General features: G+C 35.5%; 1 protein-coding gene across 3 annotated transcripts in view; it reads left to right on the forward strand.

Moving 5' to 3' along the window:
• Positions 1-14,614, forward strand: part of ZDHHC2 (zinc finger DHHC-type palmitoyltransferase 2) — a 68,569-nt gene extending 53,955 nt beyond the window's left edge. For all 3 annotated transcript variants that reach the window (XM_055567269.1, XM_055567271.1, XM_055567270.1), the window contains exons 7-13: positions 491-611; positions 3,016-3,148; positions 5,259-5,385; positions 5,658-5,750; positions 8,912-9,024; positions 11,292-11,366; positions 14,368-14,614. In XM_055567269.1, the coding sequence (XP_055423244.1) occupies positions 491-611; positions 3,016-3,148; positions 5,259-5,385; positions 5,658-5,750; positions 8,912-9,024; positions 11,292-11,332 (628 nt within the window). In that variant the 3' untranslated portion in view covers positions 11,333-11,366; positions 14,368-14,614. The remainder of the gene's footprint in view (positions 1-490; positions 612-3,015; positions 3,149-5,258; positions 5,386-5,657; positions 5,751-8,911; positions 9,025-11,291; positions 11,367-14,367) is intronic.
• The last annotated feature ends 6,029 nt before the right edge of the window (positions 14,615-20,643 follow it).

The following is a 20,643-nucleotide window of genomic DNA, read 5'->3' on the forward strand; positions in this document are numbered from 1 at the left end:
TGCTGTACCGTCAGCATGCCAGTAGTCTGTAAAGACCTCTCATCTAATTTTGGAAAACTTAAAAAGTTTTAAAGTTACTTAATCATAGTTAGACATCAAATCCAAACGTAACACAGAAAAGAATTTAGAAAATCCCTCTTATCTGTTTGGTGTTAATAGATTGCTCACAAGATCAATACTTAGGGCATGTGCTTATTTGTATAATTGGACAGGAAATACAGGGGTCATGAGTAATTAAAGCAATATTACATATCAAATTTCTAGTTTGAACATAGAAATTCCTTTTTAGTGAAATGGAGTTTTTAATGTTTGTATGTGTAAAAAAAATCTTTAGAAAATTTTTAAAATGAAATCTTTTGAGTTATGCTTAAAGAAATGCCAATAAATTTTAATGTTAGGAAATCAAATACTTGTGTTAAGGTTGAGCATATGTGTACCCAGGGTAACAGCATAAAAGTCACTGAAAATGTTGTTTTTGTTTTGTTAACAGGGTGAACAATTGTGTTGGATTTTCAAATTATAAATTTTTCCTCCTTTTCTTGGCTTATTCTCTGCTATACTGCGTTTTTATTGCTGCTACAGACTTACAGTATTTTATCAAATTTTGGACCGTAAGTTATTACCTTGGTGACTTTTTTTGGAATACAAAAATACGTATATAGACTTTCAGTAGTGACTTAATCCAGACACTAATTTTATAGAATAGAGCTAATTTATATATAGTCATTCCTCATTATTCGCAGATTCTGTGTTTATGAATTCACCTACTTGCTAACGTTTATTTTAAACCTCAAAGTCAATACTCAGCGTGGCTTTTGTGGTCTTTTGCAAGCATACACAGAGTAGGAAAAACCTGAGTCACCCACGTACACGTTTCCAGTTGAGATCAAACCAGAGGTCTTATTGCCTTCCTGTTTGAACTCTCATACTGTAAATGAGTGTGCTTTTAAGTCTATTTAGTGCTGTGTCTTTTGCATTTTTGTGCTTTTTTTGTTGGTGATTTCATTGTTTAAAAGGTCTTCAAGCCTAGCGCTGAAGTGCTGTCTAATTTTCTGAGCAAAAGAAGAGACTGTGATGTGCCTCTTGGAGGAAATACATGTATATAGATAAGCTTCCTTCAGACCTGACTTATGGTGCTGTTGGCTGTGAGTTCTCTTATTTAATGTATATTAAATAAGGTATCAATTAGGTTTTATAAGCAGAAACACACAGAACAAGGTCATTGATCATTTGACAAAAATGTTGTGACCAGAAGCCTGTATCTTCCCAGGAGCAATGGTTCGGGAATCATAATTTCAGTGTTCATGGCAACTTTAAAGACCATCATCACTGCGAATAATGAGAAGTGACTATATAAGAAGATTTTTTTTCTTAGTATTTAAAATAGAAGTTCTTCTATATGCGTAAAAAGATTATTAAACTAGAATATCAATCAAGTCCTGAATTGATATTAAGTATATGCTTTAGGCAACTCATTTGTTTTCTGCACTGTATATTTTAAATGTAAGCAAAACAGAATTAGTACTGTGTATTTTAGAGTAGGAAATGGCAGCCCACTCCATTATTCTTACCTGGAGAATCCCAGGGACAGAGGAGCCTGGTGGGCTGCCGTCTATGGGGTTGCAAAGAGTCGGACACGACTGAAGCAACTTAGCAGCAGCTGGTTTACATCTGGGAAAGGAATGGCAACCCACTGCAGTATTCTTGCCTGGCGAATTCCATGGACAGAGAAGCCTGGGGGGGCTACAGTCTGTGGGGTTGCAGAGTCAGACACGACTGAGCGACTAACACACACACTATGTATTTTAAGTACCGCAAAATAGTCCCCATGAATACCATACAATATAAAAAGCAGTTATCCCTGCCAGAGTTGCCTTATTACATTCATTAAATTATCCTTTATTATGGAAAGACTCTATGAATTATTAGATCACTGATGTGAGATTTGAATCACATTCAATGCTAAAGATTTATCGATGCCTACTATGTGTCAGTTACATTGCTAAGCGCTAGAAATTCACAGGTAAACGAGCATGTCCTAGTGTTCAAGGGTACTTGTGGTGTCCATCTGGAAGAATGATCTCTCGTGAATGTCTGAGAGCACACAGCCTTATAGTTCCTCATTCTCGTGGATGGTTTTATTTCCAAACCACAAATACATTTGTAAAGGATTGACTGGCTTTCACAGTGAGAACACTGCTGTCAAAAGGTATCAGTGAGGTCTTGTGACCTGGCTCAATCTGACAGGATATTGAAACCGAATATCAGAAGGAGACACATCCTAGCATCTCTGGTGCTTCACTGCATGTCCCTAAGCCCACATTCTAGAGGGACTCCAGGTCTCCTTAGATGCGTAGACTAGGAGAGTCAGTCTGGTTGTGCTTTGATGGTCTTTTTCATCCCATGGGTATTGTTAAGGTTTATTTTAGACAGGTGTGATGCACTGGTGTTGAACTTTTCTGTGCTGACATTATCTAAGGTAGCTTGAAGCATTACAGTGAGTGTGCTGTATGTGTTTGTAGTTGATTTTGTCGTTTGCAATGATGTAAAATGTCAGTGAGAAGACTAGCTAAATCATGCCACTTATCCATTTTCTGGCATTATAATAAAATAATGTTTAAACATTTGTAAATCTAGAGTATGTTAGCAAAACATTTTCAGAAAGTAAATTAAAAACAAATTTTATAAATTATAAAAATTTTATAGCTCCTTTTATCTTGCTTCCTACTTGTATAGTTTACACACATACTATTATAATTTTTCCATGAATTCGATTATACAAAATATCCAAAATTTTAATATCTTTTCCATAGATATATGTATATTCATGTTATAGTAAGCATTGATTTGAGTTTAAAGATGTATTTTTCCCTTGCAGTTTTAATATAAAGCTGTATATCTTTCTCCATATCTAAATTTAAGAAAAATTTTAAACAACAACAAAAAAAGACTTATCAAATTAGAAGAATACTCATTCCTTTGACAAAACATTTTATTTTCTCCCTCTCTTTATAGAATGGCCTACCTGATACTCAAGCCAAGTTCCATATTATGTTTTTATTCTTTGCTGCAGCTATGTTTTCTGTCAGCTTGTCTTCTCTGTTTGGCTATCATTGTTGGCTAGTCAGCAAAAATAAATCTACATTGGGTGAGTATATGATTATTGTAGTTAACAGAACTTTCAATGCAAAACTAAATATTCATCAGAGGTTGCCATATGGTTAAATGCTAACCTGTCCTAAAGTTCTAAAAACCACTCTTAATTCCCACATTGTCTGGTGGGACAAATACAGATTCACTCATTCCATGTATTTTTAAACTGTCCATAGTGTGCAAAGCATTGTGTATATATACAGTGGTGAGCACCACAGAAAATCGATAACCAAATATAAACCTAATTACAAAGTGTTTTGAAAGAAACAAACAGGATGTTGAGTTATGAATCAAGGGCTGGGGATGGTTAATAGGGAACCTATCTAGAAGGAGTGGTCAGGGAAGAGTTCATGAAAACAGAAAGTAGTTAAGAAGTCATGGAAAGAGCTAGAACATCTCAGGCAGAAAAAACAGTATGTTCAAAAGCCCTGCAGAGATCGGATACAGCAAAGCAGTGCTACAACCTGTATGAACGTCAGAAACGTCCTAAATAAAAGAAGTCAAATAGAAAGGTTACATGTCGTATAATTCCATTTATAGGAAATATCCATGGAGAAAGAAGCATTTTGATGATTTCCAAAGGGTGGGAAGAAGATGGAGTAAAGAATGACTACTTTAATTAGTATAGGGTTTCTTTTGAGGTGATTAAAATATTTTGGAATTTGGTATAGGTATTGGTTGCAAAAAAATATGAATTACTAAATGCCACTGAAATATTCACCTTAAAGTGACCAATTTTATGTTCTCTGTATTTCATCTCATTTTTTTTTTAAAAAAAGAGCTACATATGTTTGAGAAACTATTCGTAGAAAGCTAAAGAACAAAAAAATGTACTATGAAGTTTGAGAAGTAAGCAGGGACTAAGCTAAATGGAGTCTTCTAGACTAAGAATAGGGGTTTCAGAATGCAACCAGGACTTATAATTTCTTTTGATCACAAAGGATACTCAAGTTATGAGATTCTGTTATTAAAATAATGAAAATTAATTGTATATAATTGTGAATGTTTATTTTTCAATATTGAGGTGAAATCTAATCACCTAAAGTACTAGCAGAGTGAAAATATTGGTATAATAAAGTACTTTCTAAATGAAGTTTCATATTTCAAATTATAGAGCAATTCAAATTGTAGAGCAATTAAATTATTTTTCAAATGTAAGTGTTTCTACTAAGCTTTCAATTTTAGAAACTTGTAGATTTTACTTGGAACACTGAAAGGATTTCATCTGGACAATATGGTCCTATAATTATTAAAAAGTTTTATAAAAAGCTATAAACTAGGGTAATAAATATTAAGAATCTTGCAAATCACCACATTTTTCATAGTACCTTGACTCTGCTAGTTAGATTTTTCCTTTCTCAAATAATGGACAGAAATCATTATACTTCTATGTTTATTCACATAGAAAATCCCAAAACTAACATTTTAGGTTTTGCATCTCAGCATTATTTAAGACGAAAATGTAGCATAAAGGACAGAACTTTGATGACCTTGTTCAAATTCCAATCGTGTCATTTACTTTTTGTGTGATATTGAGCAAAGTCACGCAGCCTCTCTCAACCTCGTGAGCATAACCAGCCTTGATGTGTGACCCTGCATTGCATCCTGATTTAGACAGAGAGTTTTAAAGTACCTTTTTGATTAGCTAGAAGAAAATTTATGATTGGATGACATAAAATTCTAGTGAAATTGGAAAATGGAATTTATTAGTTGAAAGAAGGTTATAGAATGTATCTTTAGTCTCATTTTGATTTAAAAAATATATATTTATATCTATCTTATCTCTCTGTCCATTCAGCCATCTAGAAGATGTAAAGTTTTAAATTATTTGCTTGTTTGTGTTTTCTCATTTTTTACAATACACATGTGCTGCTTCAGAAATAAAAGGGTTACTTAAAAACTACAATAGATCTAATCATATTTTAAGTTTGTTTTAAAAGAAAAGACAGTCTTCATCTGTGGGGCTGTTGACAGACATATAAAGAGTCGCAGGAGGCTAGCCATGGGTTTTCAGAGTTTCTTCATTTAATCCACTCCTTTCTAACTATAGCGCTTGCTAGTTGATATGCTCTTTCCTTATGTGGTTGCTCTGCCATCTTTTCTAGAGGCATTTAGAAGCCCAGTATTTCGACACGGAACAGATAAGAATGGATTCAGCTTGGGTTTCGGTAAAAATATGCTCCAGGTTTTTGGTGATGAGAAGAGGTACTGGTTGCTACCCATTTTTTCAAGGTACTTTGTTGTGAAAATTTTCAGGGTTTAGACTACTGAAAGTAATCCAACAGAGGAACTCTGTCCTTCTGCATAAGAACTCTTATTTTTTAAAGTATTATTTTATGATCCACTATTATATGAAAGTGGAAATCAGTTGACTCACATCTCCAAAAACATACTGTACTGAAGCCAGCGTCTGAGATACGTTTTGTCTGTAATGTAACTGTGTTCTGCTCACAGAGATCATCTTGCTTTTACTGCACAATTGTAACTTTTTATTTTAATTATAGTCTAGGTGATGGCTGCTCCTTTCCAACTTGCCTTGTTAGCCAGGATCCTGAGCAAACATCTACTCCTGCAGGATTGAATTCATCATCTAAAAAGTAAGCCCTTTTTTTTTTCTATTTTACTTTCAAATAATATAGTTTATCCTGTGGTGTCCTTTGCTTAAGGAAAAAAATGAACTTAGGATCATTTACTACACTGGTTTCCAGGTTGGAACGAGGGTGGGGGGAAAGTGTGACTGAGGTTGGAGTCCATAGGGAACTTCAGTCATAATTATAAAATTCTGTGATTCATCTGGGTAGTCAGTAAACAGGTGTTAATTCTCTGTAAGTTGACTGAAATATATTATGATTTTTTTTTAATGTGGTGCTTTAAAAAAAAAAGTACAGTGTAAGTCCAAATTAGTCCCACTTGTGATCATGTGAGCTGACAGGGTTGCTTTGCCTCTGACCCACTGGGCCTTTCCTCTTGGCAGTCAAAAGACCTTCCCTGCCTGGACCAGGCCCTTGGAGATGAATGGAATCCCAGACATCGGATTGACAGCCCCATTAGCAGTGGGTGCCGTATTCTTGGTCCTCTTTAAAGACCTCTAAGCTTGATCTGAGCCATTTCTGTGGAAAGAGAAAGGAAGGAATCTAGGAAATTTATTTTCTAGACTTTTGACCACTGTTTTGCATCTCTTTTGGTTCCAATCTCTCAAGCATTTGAGGAAGGCCTGAAATTGGATTCTGACTGGCAAAAGACAAAACGATCTAAACATTTCAAAATGCTCTTTAAAAAATGTTCTATATGAAGTTTTAAGTAGAACCACTTACTTTTTTAAATGTTTAAGACAGATTTTTTTTAATATGACAATACCTCTAATTTTTAAATGAAAGCCACTAACAGAAACATAACCTATCATATCATAGCGTTTCCTCAGTATTGGATGCCATGTTCACGGCACCCTCCTCCCAAGCAGTTTCTTACTGCTTACAACACTTTCTCCCGTGGAACCTGATGTGACCCCAGAATCCTTTCTAAGGCAGTGATCCCGGCAGCCACTACAAAATCACCTGAAATTGTCACGAGATTAAACCTATTTACCAACCCCATCCCTAGAGTGAGTTATGTGCCTGCCAGTTAATGTGTGTGTCACATGGGACTTTCAAAGGCACCATAGTCCTACTTGACCCTGAGTTTGGGCTTGAAAATTTCACAGAGCTGAAGGCTATTTTTTTTTTTATACTATGTTAAGTGGTTTTGGTTAAGACTAGTTGGGGTTTAGATATAGTCCGCCTCCTACTAAGTGAGCCTGGAGAGAAATCCTAATTCTGGCACTATTACCCATCGGGTTGGTCTTGACAAGGTCAGGTAACCTCTCTGCCCTCTCTTTCCTTTAAATGTTGAGACTGGCTTTTGACAGCTGAAGTTTCTTCTACAGAATTCTGTAATTTCCCCTGATTGGCCCATATACATTTTCTGTGCCTAGTTCGTGTCTCCCCTTGTGTACTCGGGAGTTGTATATGTCATTGTCTACATAATGTGCCCACATAAAAGTCATTGCCAGCTGAACAGGTGCAAAGCAGAACTCTTGATTCCAAGCCACCTACCCCTCACCCCACCGAAACCTGATTCTCTTCTGTCCTCTCATATTCATGAGTAGTGACTTCCATTCTCCCAGATGCTCAGTGCAGAAACTTGGGAGTCGCCTAGATTCCTCTCTCTGGGGACCCTGTACACCCTGTACGTTGCAGATCCTGTCAGATGTCCCCTCCAAATACACGCATAACCTGGATACTTTCTCGCCACCTCCAGGCCTGCTGTCCTGGTCCATCCGTCACTTCTCACGTGGACTCTGGCTCCATGTTTGCCCTCCGCCACCCTATTCTCCATTAAAAAGAGAGAGTGAGCCTTTTAAAGTGTCAATCAGATTGTGTCACTCTTCTGCTCAGAATCAGAGAAGGCAATGGCACCCCACTCCAGCTAGTGAATGTCCTTCCCTTGTCCTGACTAATCTGGCCCTTGACATCTCTCAGTGTAATGCCTTACCTCTTTCCCGTTGCTCACAGTCCTCAGACACACAGATCTTGCTGTTCCTCAAATGTACCAAGCATGTTGCTTATTTAGCGGCTTTGCACTTGTCAGTTCGTCTTCCTAGAAGTTCCTCCTCCAGATATCTGAATGGTCTGTGCCTTCAGTTCACTTTCTGCTCTTTACAGGAGAGGTCGTCTTTGAAAACCCTTTGTATCATAGCAGCCTGCCCCTCTGTTCCCTTTATATTGCCTTTTACTGTTGGCAGAGCTCTTAATCTCACCTGATTTATTATATATTTATTCTTCTCCTTCCTCCATTAGATCAAAGACTTTACTCATTGATATACTAGGTACTTCAATGAGTATTGTTCGATGAATACATCCTTGCTGTTACGAGTCCTGTTGCAGTAATGACTCTCCAAGGAGTCCCTAAACTAGGACTTAGCTACTTTTCTATACCTGCTCTATGGTCCCTTTCCTGAGAACGAATAAGAATTAGTGTAAAAGACATTTTTCATATAAACAGGAGACACAATTTTCTTTTTTAAAGTTTTCCTCCAGAATTTTAATAAGGGATTTATTAGAGCAGCACAAAACTGAAATGATCTCAAATTTTAGAGATGAGATAATTATTAAGGAGAAAAGGCATATCCTTTAAAAAATATAATAGTTATAGTCAACTAAAATATGTGAAATTACTCTTGGAAAAATTTTAAGTAGCTTTTTTTTTCTTTTTAATATTATTATAATTACTATTTTGATGTGTTGTAAAAAATATACTAATAGTTTCTGTGCCAATAATGTTTTAAAATCTAAATGAAATGTTATTTATTTTAAACCAAACTTTATATCACTGTCATCAGTGAGAAACTAGTATAATTTGGCATCAAATATAACTTAAAATCAATAATAAAATCCTGGTAAGTTCTAATTACATTCCTTTACCTGCTAAAGTTGGAGGCCGAGGCTTTTTCTGTGTATTAATAATGGAGATTTGCCAAAGTCAAGGATTGTCATCATATTGTAATCAGAGGAAAGGAGAGAGCTGAGGCAAGAACACTTGCTTCATTGCGAGTCAGTATAACTTAATGCCTTGGTCCTGCTTCCCCGAAGTCCTCTTGGTAACTCCTACAATCGCCTTGCACCACGAGTGGTTTGAGTTCCTTCCTTTAAGAAATACTCACTTCCTTTAAGAAATACGATCAAGAGTTAACCTGATGATCATAATGATAATTATTCTTCAGTCCCGAAAACCATCAGTTTCCTGCAAAGCCATTGAGAGAGTCCCAGAGCCACCTTCTTACTGATTCTCAATCTTGGACGGAGAACAGCACAAGCCTAGGGAAAGGCAAAGCTGGTAAGGGTATGCTGTGTGGCTGTTTTGAAATATTTTAGTTTTAAAAGGTGAAAGTAGTGAACATTTTTAATTCTTATTACCTGTAGAATATGTCTTATTTTGGAGTCAGACGACCATTGTAAATATAGAATTATTTTCAAAGAACCGTTTGTGAAATGCTTTGATTAATGTCTGGAAGCTGTAGAAAACCATTTTGTGAAAGATAGATTTACCTTACTTTTTTTCTGGTGTAGAGAACCAAATCTTTATTACCATGTATTAAATAAAATGATAAACTCAAAATATAATTTATTTTAAAATGGGGAAGAGTACAGTAAGTGCAGGCAAAAGGTTGAAAAGTATCTGTTAAAAGGGATCTCAAATTAATGTGGTTTTTACTTGAAAGTTTCTATCCAGTTTCAAAATATTGGATACATTGAATATATATTGGATATATATATCCGATATGGAGAAGGCGGTGGCACCCCACTCCAGTGCTCTTGCCTGGAGGGTCCCATTGGCAGAGGAGCCAGGTGGGCTGCAGTCCATGGGGTCGCTAGGAGTCGGACACGACTGAGCGACTTCACTTTCACTTTTCACTTTCATGCATTGGAGAGGGAAATGGCAACCCACTCCAGTGTTTTTGCCTGGAGAATCCCATGGACAGGGGAGCCTGGTGGGCTGCCATCTATGGGGTCGCACAGAGTCAGACACGACTGAAGCAACTTAGCAGCAGCATATATACATATATATATATATATATCCGATATATATTGGATATATATTGAAGTAAGCCATTATAGAATTGCCATAACTTTTAGCTACCTGTTATTTCTTCATATCCCACTCACAGTTCTCTGGTTATTGTTGATTTTAATCTTTTGACTACTTGGGTCAATATGGTTTATTGGCAAAGAACAAGCAAGTCTTTGAAGGCAGACAGAGCTGATAGCAAATCCCAGTTTGGGCATCTAATCAGCGTGGGGCATTTGTTAAGTTACTTAGCCTCCTTTAGAGTTAGCATCTTCATCTTTAAAATACTACTTAATTCTCAGGGTTGTTAAGTATCAAACAAGACATGTTGTGATATATGCAGGGGTGTGTATGTATTTGGGGTTTTCCAAGTGTAAAGCCATGCATCCACAATTAAGGCACTAAGGTCTATTTTTTTTTAATTATCAAAGATTATAGTTGTACAATATTGAGATGTATAAAACAAAATACAATTTTTGGAGGACAGGTGCTCTACAATATTGTGTTAGCCTTGGACAAAGAATTCTCTTTCTCTATAAAACTGAAACAACGCATTTGAACATTATCCTGCAGGAATGTTGAAAACATCTGATATCACCAGGCCTTAAAAATATGATATTTAATCAAATACAAATAAAAAAAGAAAAAAATGATGTTTAATTTGGGAACTAAAGAGTTTAAAAGAAAGAAGTGAAGTTTTAAAATTTAAGTAGACATGCCACATACTGACATATTGAATGGTATGAAAAAATACACATAAATTAAAATTAGCCTTGTTCTTAAGGAATGTACATTCCCTCTGAAGAGCCCCATCACTTGACTATTCATAATTTGGTCTGTCTCTCCATCTTCAAACATGCCATTCCATTTTTCAGTATATGGGAGGGATTAGGTATTTATCCAAACAAAATTGATGTCTCCTATTTGCCCTTTGAATCCCTCAGTTTCCTTAGAGGCAAAGAAGTGATGTATACTTGGAGGGTAGAAAGAGAGAGAACTCCCTTTCAGAACAGATTCATATTTCACCTTATAGTTCTACATTAGCGTACAGGTGATTTTCTGTTTTTTATGTGCTGTTAATCTGGGGACATGGTAGATTAATTTTTCGTTACTTTGATAGATGAATTTAGAAATTGTTTAAAGGATGGTGTAAAAGAAAGAAGAGAAATATGAGAATGGTGAGATGAGAAAAGGCTCAAAGATTAGTTTGACAAGAATGAAGAATTAGAAAACAGTGATTCCAGGTAATGTGAGAAGTGTGAGGTTCAGCATATTTTACATCATTTTATTCACACCTCCTACTTCCTCAGGTGTATACACTTTTTAAAAGTGCTATTTTGGGAGTGCTGGTTGTGGCTGACTGTATTGTGTGTATGTGTGTGTTTGTTTCTATATAACCATCTTGTAAACACTCAATATGTACAGGATAACTTGGGCAATACACTGGTGGGATTCATGGATGAATAAACAAGTCTCTGCCTTTTTATTCAAAAGCAGCACCCACAAAAATTGCTAACTTATGTTTTCTCTTAAAGGTATGAGCAATCCTGCACTGACCATGGAGAATGAGACTTAACTCTTCTAACAAAATGTACTCATACTTCATGAAAGTAAGGAAAATTCTTGCTTTATTGTTATGTTTTATAGTTTTAATCGCTTACTAGCTCTCTTTGGGCAAATAGTTTCCATAAACATTTATTTTTGAGTAACTCAAATAGAAGATGTCTTAGCAGACAGACCCTTGGGATTGTATCAGTCATGCAAGAGACCTTTGAATATAGATCTAGCTTCAATATTAGCTAGTTATTTGGTTAACTTAATAAAATATAAGTTGATAAACAGAATTCATTTTTATAGCAAGAATTGATCCTAAAATGTTGAACTTTAAAATGACAATTTTTATTGAGCTATAAAATGACAATTGTCTTGTCATTTTATAGGATCTTGCAGTTTTTCTTTTTTCCTTTTCTTCAGGACATCCAGTGGTCTTATTCATGACCACCCATTAGCTGGATTTCACTGGGTCTAAAAATATAAGACAATTATAGCTTGTTAGCGCAGATCTCTTCCGTCCTTATTTTTAGTCATAGTAGGACCCCAGAGCATGTGTCACCTTTAAAATAATTGGTGTTCCAAGTCATTTTCTTTAACCTATAATTTTTTTAAACCTGTAATTCCAAATCAGTTTCCTTAAAGCAAAATCTGTTTATGAGCCTGCAGTTAATAAAAAGCTCCAAAAATGTCCTCTTTGGAACCAAGCCATAAATATCTTAACAAACTAAACAACTATATGTACTGCTACAATAAACAATGGGCTTTCCCAGTGGCTCAGTGGATAAAGAATCTGCCTGCAATGCAGGAGACACAGGAGATGTGAGTTCAATCCCTGGGTCAGGGAGATCTCCTAGAGAAGGAAATGGCAATCTACTCCAGTATTCTTGTCTGGAGAATCCCATGGACAGAGGATCCTGGCAGGCTACAGTCCAAAGGGTTGCAAAGAGTCATACATGACTGAGTGACCAACAAGCAAGCAATAAACAATATGAAGAACTGGACTTGTGGTTGCCAAGATGAGGTAGGGAAGGACTGGGCGTTTGGGATTAACAGATGCAAACTATTATATATAGGATGGATAAACAACAACATCCTACTGTATAGAACAGAGAACTATATTCATTATCCTTAATAAACCATAACTGAAAATATGAAAAAGAATATATGTATACACACACACACACATAACTGAATCACTTTGCTGTACAGCAAAAATTAATACATTTATAAGTCAAATTTTAAAAAAATATGAAGAATTGAACATTGAAATTATCAAGATAACTCTCTACTTACAGAATTGTGACCTAGCAAGAGTAGCACCTTAAACAGTCATTTGTGTCAAAGTACTTCATGGGTATCTGGTTTTCACTTTGCTCGGTTTTGGTTTTGATGAATAGCCAGGCAGTTCTGTGTGCCAGTTGGCCAGCGTTTTTGGTTTTGGATGACTCTGCATGATGGTATTGTAGATCTGTTTGATTGTAACTATGGTTAGTGTCATGTGCTCGGTTGTGTCTGACTGTTTGCAGTCCCGTGGACCCTAGCCCGCCAAGCTCCTCTGTCCATGAAATTTCCCAGGCAAGATTACTGGAGTGGGTTGCCATTTCCTTCTCCAGGGGATCTTCCCAACCCAGGGATCAAACCCTTGTCTCCTGTGTCTGCTGCATTGCAGGTGGATTCTTTATCCACTGGCCAATGGGGAAACCTGTAACTATGTAGGATAAGTGAAATTTTAACATTCTTAGTTGGGGTAATTAGCAAAGAGACAGTGTAATTTCTGGAAATAATTCTTAAAATATAACTATGCTTATACAATGAATCATTAATACCACAAAGTATTTTACAAAACATAGTTCCGTAAAGCAGACAAAGTTTCACGGGATTCTTTTTTACAGTATGTTGAAGTAGCTATAATTGCCATTGATTGTGAGGTCATCTGGTTAAATATTTTATGAGCTTTACCATAGTAATGTCACTTTATGTGTAAATCAGGTAGATTTCCAAGTATTTTGACAAGATCAGTGTTGGGTTTGTTCATCATTATTCTCAACTGTTTGCAGGACTAGAGACATAGTGGTTTCTAAATAATTGGTAATTGGGTGATAAAATAGCATCATTGAAATTTAAAATCTCACAGAAACTTGATTTTATTACATTTGGATATATAACAGCAATGGTCACAAAACCCAACTGCAATATGAATCAGCTGTATTGATGTAAAAGAAAACAAATGATTTTTTGATGTAATGTTTTTCATCGTGTTGGCATAACCAGTGCCAGTAAAATGTGTCTTTAAAAAAAAAGAAGAACTTTCCTAAGGTAGCTGATTATCCAAATAGTTTTTTAAAGTTTTTCCTGCTTTACACCTCAGACTTGCAGTTCTTTTAATACACATTTATACTGAATGATAATGTGATATTTGACTGTATTACTGTTATTTTTGTAGTCTCTTCTCCTTTTTGAACTATATTAGTAAATAACCTGTGGCCTTTTTGTAAAATGTTTCTTTGTTTCAGCATAGTTTCCAAATAGTCAAAATGTGCCTAAATCCATAATAATGCTAAAGTATAGATTAAATAGCCTGCCCAACTTTCTTTCCTCTTATACAATAGGAAGTTTAAAATGCTGTGCTCCTGTGCATATGAAATTTCAAAATTATTTTCCTAAATCCTCTAACAACTCACTTGAACTCCTACTGGCCTCAAAACTAAGAACATAGAGCCCTGTAGCTCAGATTAGGGCCCCAAACCAGAAGTATTGACAGCACCTGGAGCTTAACAGAAATGCAGAATTGTGGATCTTACCCTAGACTTACTGAGTCAGCATCTGCATTCCCTGCATTATAACAGGGTCCTTTGGTCTTGTGAATATATTATAGGTTAAGAAGAATTCATGTAAAGGTCTATCTATATTCAAGAACACATCTAATGAGCCTTCTAGTATAGAAAACATTTAGTTTTGAATGAGAGATGTTATTGCAACAAACAATGAATGAGTTGGTTAATTTTTTGTGTTTTTAGAGCTAACACAAGAGCTTGACGTTTTCTGTTTCCTCCTAAGGTAATGAATGCTGTCGATGGATAGAAGAGGCGCTGTTCCCATCCCCTTTGGCTGGGTGTGCAGAACGTGAATTGAGTAGTTCTCTCAGCATTTGCTTTTAAAACATAACACATTTTTACTCCAGTATACAGATTGTTTCAACTAACACAAATTCTTCTTAAATATTAAAAGTAGTTATGGTTTATGAATCAAGGACAAAGATACCTATCATAAAAACTTGGAATAAATTCATGGGCCGGTTTTCACCCAGCTATTTGGGTAGCACAATGTATCACATAAGAAGCCCATTGATCCTCTGATTTTCTGATTCAGAAAATTGAGACTATTAAGATTCTGAAATTAAAAGATGTCACATCGCATTATAATGATAAGCTTTATTCATAAAACCTGTTAGTTACCTACGAGAGTGTGGAGGTAGCAGATGAGACTTGTTTACTCTCTCCGATAAGAATCCAGCCTCAGACTGTGTGAACTATAAAAACTATGAATTCATTACAAACTTCAAGTGGCCTGAAGTTGAAGATGACCATCCTTTTTTTTTCTTGCTAGACTTTATTTCTAGCCTTTTTTGCCTGCTGGAAAAGAAGTACGATAATTGAAGCTTGAGCTCAACTGGCTAGAAAATCTGTGTCAGATTTAATACATTTCTATTACATCAGCAATATATTTTTCATCTCTTTTAATTATCTGAAAATAGGTGAAACTCTAATAACAATTATGAAGATTGGTTTATGATACTCTTTTTGGGGTTTGGCTTTTAAGTCTCTTTTTAGGTTATTTCTTCTATTGAACATAGCAGACATAATGATTTTTTGTTAAGAATTCCTGATGGGGCAATAGATTAACCCTCCATTGATATCTTTATTATTTCTTTGTCCTCTCATCAGAAGTATGACAGTTAAACTACGTAAATACCTATTAAGATTAAATTATGCAAATCATCAAGCAAAAATCATATACTTTTGGTAATTTAGTTCAATATGAACTAAATGGTATGCTGTTTGGAAACTGAGTTTAAGAGAAACTAAAGTGGTGTGTTTGTTGATGCCAAAATGTTCGGCTTCAGTAAATATACTAAGAAGCTTTTGTGCCTTGTATGCACTATTTAAGTCTTATTTTATTCTTTTTTAATTTGGTGAAGTGCAAGTTTTGTAAATGTTAGCAATTAGATTACGCTGTATACATTTTTTGGTACTGATTTTGAGGATTTAAAGCAGATTACCTTTTAAGACTACACAGCTAAGGAACTGGTATTTAATCAAAGACACATTAATTCAAAATCTGAATTAGACAAATTCAGCACAAAGTAGACTGGAAGACAAGAAGATAATGGAGTAACATATCCTTGCAATTCACTCATCCTTGCTAGAAGTATGATGTTTTATATTCAGTGACTTTATGAAAGAACCAGTCCATTTTATAAATCATTTGAGTGCAGTTCTTTGAGCAATAGGATGGTGGTCTTTTTCAGATTTTCTTTAAAGTGAAAGATTTTGATGACAATCTACTTAAAGAAAACTCAGAAGATATGATGCATCCTTACTTTTATCTTAAAGCATTTGGTCATCATTTTCCATTACCTGAAGTGCCAGAAGTCTTAAGGGCAAGAGCATCATATAATGTATCAAGAATTATATGCAGCCAGATTTTTTTCAAAGCACAGTACTAGAGCTGTTTTTATAGACAGGATTCTGTTAGGCATCCCCTCCTGTCAAACTAGAAACTAGGTGGGGAAGTGGTATTTTAATTCTTTACCTTGCTAGAGTACTTTTAATCCCCGCTTTAGCTTTTTCATGTAATTATTGAAATACATAAGTCAATACACATTAGAATCAGATATGAAAACATTTTTTAAAATAAAGTCTTTCTCATTAAGTTGTAAAGCTTCCCTTTTTGGTTTCATACAATGACTAATTTTTAAAGGGTTTTTTGTTTTGTTTTTAATTCTGTGGGATTATAATTTTTGGAGATGACGACATATCTCACTAGATATGTAGTATAAATTTTACCTGAGTGAACAGAGCATCAAATAGACCTACGTTTTGTATATATTTATAAAATTGTACCTTAAAAACACTTTCAACACTTTACTTTAAAAAACTTAATTGCTTAGCTCAAATTTGAAGACACTTGAAGTATAAGTCCTGAGAGTCCATTAAATTATTTTGATTTTTCCTGTTTTTAAAGATTATATCATATAGGCATCAATATTTAAGAATTTTTTCATTTAAAAATATTGTACAAATGCTTCATAGACATTAACTAGTTGCCATTGTGCGGTGAAAGGTTTGTTCTTTCAAAGGTAAAGAGAAACTGCATCTAAATACAATGATGAGACATTCAAGTAAGTGCTTATCTATGAATTCCCTCCTGTTATATCATAATAAAGTCTGGTTGATCACCTTTGATAGCTGTCTATATGAAATTGCCTTTGCACTGACAATCTAAATTGTTTTAAAGATACACTTTCCTAATTGTCTACCAGAGATACTTGTAGGCAAAATTCATGTCAACAGTCTGGTTACAACATAGGTCTTTTGAGAAGAGGCAGATAACAAGATGAGGTGATTACTCATTAGTTGTTAAAGGAGTCTGAGGACAATTAGAAAGAGACTATGATATTCGAGTACACTGTACTCAAGAGATAGCTGTTGGAAATATGGCATGTTTGACAAAAGCGGTCTTCACTAGGAAAATCATAAGGTCTTATAACACGTTCATAAAAAATTAAGCTAGGAATCATGTGATGTATGCTTCAAGAAAACCTGTGAGAAAGCTGTTACTCCATTTATGTTATCACCTAGCAAGTTTTCCCTATTTTGAAATAGTACACATAATCATGCTGGGCCAACTCTGAAGTTACACTGTATATATTATGGTACACAATTACTGTCACATATTTACTTGTAAAATTCTGAATTTAAGAAAAAAAAAAACCCACAAATAACAAACTTGTAAAAGTTAAACTCAAATCCACTTACACAGTAAACCGAAATGAAGGCATCCTCAAGTACGGCCATCCCACCTGTCTCCACAGACCACAAATTCTGATCTGCTTACATTTTGGTTGAAGTGGTAACATTTCAACAATGGATTTTCACTAGTAACATGTATCTCTAGTGGAGATAGAGATATTCCGCATCTATCCTTCTGTGGAAAACTGCTCTAAGTAACCCCAAATATTTTAACAGCATGCACTCCTTTTCCACCTACTTAGCCCAGGTGGCGCGAGTGGTAAAGAACCCACCCACCAATGCAGGAGACAGATCCCTGGGTGGGGAAGATCCCCTGGAGAAGGAAATGGCAACCCACTCCAGTATTCTTGCCTGGAGAGTCCTGTGGACAGAGGAGCCTGGTGGGCTGCCCCCCTGGTGGGGTTGCAAAGAGTCAGACGCAACTGAAGCGACTGAGCATAGCATGGCCAGTTTAGAAGCACTTTCTTTTACTTGTGGAAGCGGACTGTGTTACATACCTTAAGTGTTCCTCTTACAGAGATACCACTGGAATTTTTTTACCTTGTCTTGGTAACAATTAACATTCTAATTTTTATTAAAACTTTAGCAATTTGATCATGTCACTTATTAAAAGCATTATGTTCTAACATTAGCGAAAATCTTGATCTTAAAATCCAACAGTCTTTTCCTCTATTAGATTTAGAACTTAACTACCAAAAAAATCTTTGCTACAGAACACAGGCAACTGTTACACTTTTGCTAATGGTCCAAACCCTGCACTTTCCTCTTGTCTTTGCCAGAATGGATGTTCTTCTTTTACAGTAGTGCCCTGATTTGTATCAAGTGGACAGCACTGAAGGGATGAGTTGGAGTAGTTTGAACTCAAGTTTGAAAGGAACTCCTGTGGATGATACACAGGTATCTCCCTGTGTATCTACCCTGATCTTCAGTGTAGCAGGAGGCTCTGAAATAGGATCTTCCAAAAAAAAAAAAAGGGATCTAAGTAAAGAGGATTCTTGTCCATAATGCAGTCTAGGTTACTAAGAGCTCATTCTGTGACACCCTTTAATTGTTCTTTACCAACAAAAAGTTCAAATAAAAGTCTGGCCAATGCCAATAAAAACAATTTAAATCACTTGCAACCCTCTCACCACAGGAGAGTTGACAGCAAAAACAAAACCGGTGACAATGCCAAAACATAGACCTTTGATATTCTTGTCATAGCCAATCCTCAGTATTTCTGTAGTTTACAGTTGGGGGGAGAAGAGCAATGTGCTATATATATATATATATTTTTTTTTTTTTCTTATTTCTAAGTACCAGTTAAACCAAAAAGGGCCTTTGATAAGTGACTTTAAGCTCTCTCTTATGCTAAAACAGCTCTTCATTGCTCACAAAGGACAGTATTATTTTATGGTTCATGAAAACTGATTTGTGTTGCATCTTCCAGGGAAGGTTTAACAATGTAAGGAGTTCAAGCCTGACCTGAACTTAATAGTTATTGTTTGGCAGGCAAAGGTGCTTAATCAATTTAAGAAAAAAGAAAACGTGCCATAGAGTTCTGCTGATGTTGAATTAAAAGAACTGATACCACAGAAAGCTTCAGCTTATTCAGCTGAAACTAAAATTATTTTCAGAATTTAGATTTCATGTCTTTTTCTGTCAGTATGTATAGCCCCTGAAGCCTAGTATTAAAAGTATCTTAAATGACCTAACCAAACATTTATTGTGTGAAAGCTGAATATTTTTAAAATGCAAACATGTTTTAAAATCATTTTAAAATTGATTACACACTAATCTTAGTGTAACATGCAAACATGTTTTAAAGTTCTTTAAAAAATATTACTTAGGCAAGGAGAGGATATGAGCGAGCCCTGGAACAGCTAGAATCAACAGGACAGTCTGTATACATATGTACATTTCAGGTATGGTCTTTTGGTTTGTTTATGCTTTTGCTACACAGTCTTTGCAGGGGTTTAAGACACCAGCTATTAATAAATACTGTTCTTGTTAGAAGAAAAAAGAGGTGTATGACACAAGTGAAATGGGTCCCCACCAAACACCTTACATTGTCACAAGTGTTTAGATTTGATCAACTTAACTTTTTCTTGCTCCATGCTTCTTTTACCACCATCAGTTATACGATTCCACTTCAGTTTGTCCTGACTTAGTGATCTCTCTACTTGTGTGAAATATTCTTACCTGTCGTTATTCCAGACTCTTAAAAGAAACGAATTCTTTGGTTACTTGAAACTTAGCACAGATTTCTCAAAAGTGAAGAACAGCTGGGCAGTACTGATAACATCTGACGCATTATGAAAAACACTCAACATCATGTCTTGTTTGCCATAGATAACTGCTGACAGCGTGTCCCACTCTTCAAGGAACTGTTCTCATCAGAAAGCTGTTGGTCTTTTCTCTGGATGTATTTCTTTGGGCTACCGCATTCAGACATGATATATAACTCACCATCAGTAAACGGCTTTGCTTAGCTAACAAGTGGGTCACTTGTAAACATACTTTGGTTGCAGCTTTATTTTTGTAAAGAAAATTCTGCTGTTATAAGATATGCCATTTTAAAAGTTTTAATTCTAATTCTCCTGTTTCTCTCCCATGAGTTGGGAATATTGTGATGAATGTTTAGTCTGGTTATGTCAACATATGTTGTACTTTTTTTTTTTTAAGGCAGTTACAGTGTCACAGTTGACTGTAATCTGATAATATAATCCACACTCCAATGTGCCTTAAAAGCACACCATTCAAAGTGCACTTTTCTTGTTTTGACACAGTGGGTATGAACTGGTAACCTAAAAAAATAATAAAATGTGTGGTACAGAGATTCACATGGCGTAACAACTGCTGTCGGGTCATCATCTCTATCACTGACTTGTACTCACCAGGCGAACATGTGAAATGTTAAGAATGCCCTCGGCAGTTTCTGTAACAGCCACTCAACTTTCCCTCTTAAGTGGAAAGATGGCCACAGACAGCGCATAAATGATGAATGTGGATAAATCCAATAACCTTTATTTATGGACACTAAACTTTGAATTTCATATAATTTTCACACATCAAGAAATTCTTTTTTTCCCCAACCATTAAAAACTATAAAATCCATTCTCATGTCACTGGCCAGACAAAAACAGGCAGCAGGCTGGTTTTGGTTGATGGGCCGTAATTTGCTGACTCTTGCTCTAGTAGATTTAACAGAATATGGTGAGTCCAGAATTAATGCCTTAGGAACATTAAAAAATGATCAAGCAAATATCTTTGATCCAAAAACTATATTTAGTGAGGGTTATATAGCTCTTCTTTTAGAAGT

This window comes from Bubalus kerabau, chromosome 2 (genome assembly GCF_029407905.1).
Source record: "Bubalus kerabau isolate K-KA32 ecotype Philippines breed swamp buffalo chromosome 2, PCC_UOA_SB_1v2, whole genome shotgun sequence".
NCBI lineage: Eukaryota > Metazoa > Chordata > Mammalia > Artiodactyla > Bovidae > Bubalus > Bubalus kerabau.